The sequence below is a fragment of the Arachis ipaensis genome, chromosome B07 (assembly GCF_000816755.2).
Source record: "Arachis ipaensis cultivar K30076 chromosome B07, Araip1.1, whole genome shotgun sequence".
NCBI classification, from domain to species: Eukaryota; Viridiplantae; Streptophyta; class Magnoliopsida; order Fabales; family Fabaceae; genus Arachis; species Arachis ipaensis.
In genome coordinates this window covers 53,157,234-53,161,120 of record NC_029791.2, presented here as the reverse complement: position 1 = coordinate 53,161,120, position 3,887 = coordinate 53,157,234, and the positions used below count along the sequence as shown (strand labels likewise).

The following is a 3,887-nucleotide window of genomic DNA, read 5'->3' as shown; positions in this document are numbered from 1 at the left end:
TTGGGGTGCAGCGGCGGTAAGAATAAGAGTAATAAAACAGACGAGAAGGCTAATCGACGTTACCATCTAGGGTGGTTGTTCCCCGCCAAGGAGGAGTGAGAGTTTACCTCAACCTCCTTCACGGGTCTTCGATGGAAGAGTACAGGGTATGGGTGAGAGAGCCGTAGCATTCTTATGTCTGCGCTGCTACTTTCCATGATGGTTTCATCCACCACTGCTTTCGGTCTTCGCAAGAGGGATGATTCCCCCCAGAATGTGACTTACGATGGCAGGTCCCTCTTCATCAACGGCAGACGGGAGCTCCTCTTCTCTGGTTCCATCCACTACCCTCGTAGCACTCCTGACATGTGGCCTGATCTTCTTGACAAGGCAAGACATGGAGGCCTGAACACCATCCAGACCTACGTCTTCTGGAATCTCCATGAGCCAGAGAAAGGCAAGTTCAACTTTGAAGGGAACGCCGATCTTATTAAGTTCATTAAGCTCATTCAAGAGAGAGGGATGTATTTGATCCTAAGGCTGGGCCCTTTCATCCAAGCGGAATGGAATCATGGGTGGGTGGCACACGTAGTATTAATATTTATTTAATTTCGTTCATTCAATTCTTTCTTTCTTTCATCTTTCATTGATCTCATCTAATCCATACATATATACATGTAACAGTGGGCTTCCATATTGGCTAAGAGATGTCCCTGGCATCTATTTCCGCTCTAACAATGAACCCTTCAAGTTGCACATGAAGGAATACGTGATGAGGATAGTACAAATGATGAAGGACAATAAGTTTTTTGCTTCCCAGGGAGGACCCATCATCTTGGCGCAGATCGAGAATGAGTACAACCAAATACAACTTGCTTACGACGAACGCGGCATAGAGTATGTGAACTGGGCGGCCCAGATGGCAGTGGAAACCAACATCGGAGTGCCGTGGATCATGTGCAAGCAGAAGGAAGCCCCTGATCCAGTTATCAATTCATGCAATGGAAGGCACTGTGGTGATACCTTCCTTGGACCCAACAAGCCATACAAACCCCGGGTCTGGACAGAGAACTGGACTGTCCAATACAGAGTGTATGGAGACCCTGTATCCAGGAGATCAGCAGAAGATATTGGCTTGTCCATGGCCCGCTTCTTCTCCAAGGACGGCAGTGTGGCCAACTACTACATGTATCATGGTGGAACCAACTTTGGAAGAAATGCCGCTGCTTTTAAAGTAACCGGTTATTACGATGCAGCGCCTCTCGATGAATACGGCATGACAAAGGAACCAAAATGGGGTCATCTTAGAGATGTCCACAGGGCTATCAACCTCTGTAAGAAGGCTCTAATTTATGGTACATCCACTACCCAAAAGTTAAATGAATTCCATGAGGTAACTAGCTTGCTAACCCTGCTATCTATATGCGTTATGAATCAACTTCAATATACCTTCATTATTAAATTTATTTATGTTTACAGATTCGAGTCTATGAGAAACCCGGAACTCCCATCTGTGCTGCTTTCCTCTTTAATAACCACAGCACGGAAGCTGTCACTATTAACTTCAGAGGCAAGAATTTCTTTGTTCCTGGACACTCCATCAGCATTATCCCAGATTGCAAGAATGAGGTCCTCAACACTGACAATGTACGTGTGCTTCCTTTCCTTCCTAATTAATAGCTCAAATTCTTAATGAAATAATAATTAACTCTGATCCATCGTTTTGCATATATACTTTCAGATCATTGCACAACACAATTATAGGACCTTCACGAGATCCAAACTCGCAAACAATCACGAGTGGGAGGTGTTCAGTGAGCCAATTCCAACTACCGCTGAAGTAGTGCCAGGTAACATGACAGCTCCTCCTGAGCTTTTCACCTTCCTTAAGGACACCACAGACTATGCATGGTACACCGTTAGGTGAGTTTGTTTTGTGAATCAAACATTTTATTTTCACCACTTTATTACTTTATATGTATGAAACTGCAGTCCTCATAATAAATTCGTTTATTCGTACTACAGCTTTGACTTCGACCCAGAAGACTTGCTCAAGAATGGAACACTCCCAAACCTTCATATCTTTAGTTTTGGACATGGATTGCTTGCATTCGTGAATGGAGAATACGTTGGTATGCATGCGCATCTTGCAATTAATCCATGGCCACTCCATCCCTAGTTTGCTTAATATAATGTATGACACTAATTTTGTTTTTGTGTATTATAAGGATCTGGACACGGCACGAGCGAAAGAGCACAGTTTAAAATGCTAATAAAGGGTATAAATTTGAAGGCCGGGAAGAATGAGATATCCATCATGGCTTACGTAACTGGATTACACGTAAGCTCTATTTATTTATTTATATATTTAATGATGAGATATGTTGTTATTTTTGCTGATGTGGAGGCATATACAGGATAGCGGAGCATACATGGAACACAGGTTTGCAGGACCGGCTGAAGTAAGGATCGACGGGCTGGAGACGAAAATGGGACATATTGAACTGGCAAAAAGAAGATTCAAATGGGGTGCCAGGGCTGGTCTGGAAGGGGAGAAGAAGGAGATATACACGGAGAAAGGGTCAAAGAAGGTGTCATGGGAGAAAGTGGGAGAGAAGGGAAGAGTAGGGCCTGCTTTATCATGGTACAAGACAAGATTCACAACTCCAGAGGGAAGGGAACCAGTGGCGATACGGATGACCGGCATGAAGAAGGGAATGATGTGGGTGAACGGCAATGGCCTTGGGCGTCACTGGGTGGACTACAAGGTACGTGGCACTGACGAGCCTAGCCAGGATGTATTCCACATCCCAAGATCCTTCCTCAACCCAAGGGACAACCTCCTTGTTATCTTTGAGGAAGAGCCATCCAACCCGGAGAACGTCCAGATCGAGCTCGTCTCCAGAGACACCGTCTGCAGCTACGTCCATGACTTCTTTGCGCCTGCTGTCCAGTCATGGAACGCCAAGCCCGGGGATGAGGAAGGAGAATTGCAGACCTCCGAGCCTCTCTCGAAGCCCCACGCTTCTGTCAAGTGCCCCAACAAGAAGAAGATCATCTCTGTTGACTTTGCAAGCTTCGGCAACCCATCCGGCGACTGTGGTTCCTTCCAGCTAGGCAACTGCACCTTTGATGCCGCCCTCACCAGGGACGTTGTCGAGAAGGCCTGCTTAGGAAAGGAGTTCTGCAAGCTTCCCGTCGACCCCGAACTCTTCGGCGCCGCCCCACGTGCTTGCTCTGCTCTTCCCTTTAAGACTATTGCAATCCAAGTCAAATGCTCCTATTAGATGCATTCATGCATATTGCATAATTGTGAGTAGTGAGTGAGGGAGCGGGCCAGCAGTGACTCGTGTATCTTTTCCTTGCTTTGGTTCGTCCATCCCACTACACACCCTTAATTGTCCAGAAGCTCAAACTCACCGTTTTTTGGTTTTGTTGCACATCATGCTTCAATGCCTCAATTCATTATTATTATATATTATGAATTCAAAAGATATCTTCATTCTTTTTGTTTATTCTCTTCCATATTTCCCTGCAACTACTTCACTTATTTCTTTTCCTGTGTCATCACATTCAATCAACCGCGTAACAAATATTCTAACCCAAATTAATCCTTCAATCTTTAATTTATACACTTTAATTTGGACGGATAAATAAATGGAAAAATGTTTGGAAACTAAAAAATTTCAACCCAAAACGGTCAAAAAACATTTATTTGACTTCATTTATATCATTTTCCATATTTTTTCATTTCAATATCCACACGTCCTACCACTGCACGCATTGGATTGTCATTAATTATTTGATTTTCTTATATACTAATTGTAATAAAAACTAATCAAGTAATATTTTTGAATAATATTATATATCTAAGTTTTTTTGTTAACTAAATTTAATCAAGTTTTTTT

The 3,887-nt window shown here is 43.4% G+C and overlaps 1 protein-coding gene across 1 annotated transcript in view; it reads left to right on the top strand.

Moving 5' to 3' along the window:
* Positions 1 to 3,492, top strand: part of LOC107608309 (beta-galactosidase 13-like) — a 7,458-nt gene extending 3,966 nt beyond the window's left edge. Inside the window, exons 2-8 of the mRNA XM_016310136.2 lie at positions 160 to 554; positions 664 to 1,372; positions 1,459 to 1,626; positions 1,721 to 1,902; positions 2,005 to 2,111; positions 2,208 to 2,320; positions 2,397 to 3,492. Of these exons, the coding sequence (XP_016165622.1) occupies positions 175 to 554; positions 664 to 1,372; positions 1,459 to 1,626; positions 1,721 to 1,902; positions 2,005 to 2,111; positions 2,208 to 2,320; positions 2,397 to 3,266 (2,529 nt within the window). The 5' untranslated portion in view covers positions 160 to 174 and the 3' untranslated portion in view covers positions 3,267 to 3,492. The remainder of the gene's footprint in view (positions 1 to 159; positions 555 to 663; positions 1,373 to 1,458; positions 1,627 to 1,720; positions 1,903 to 2,004; positions 2,112 to 2,207; positions 2,321 to 2,396) is intronic.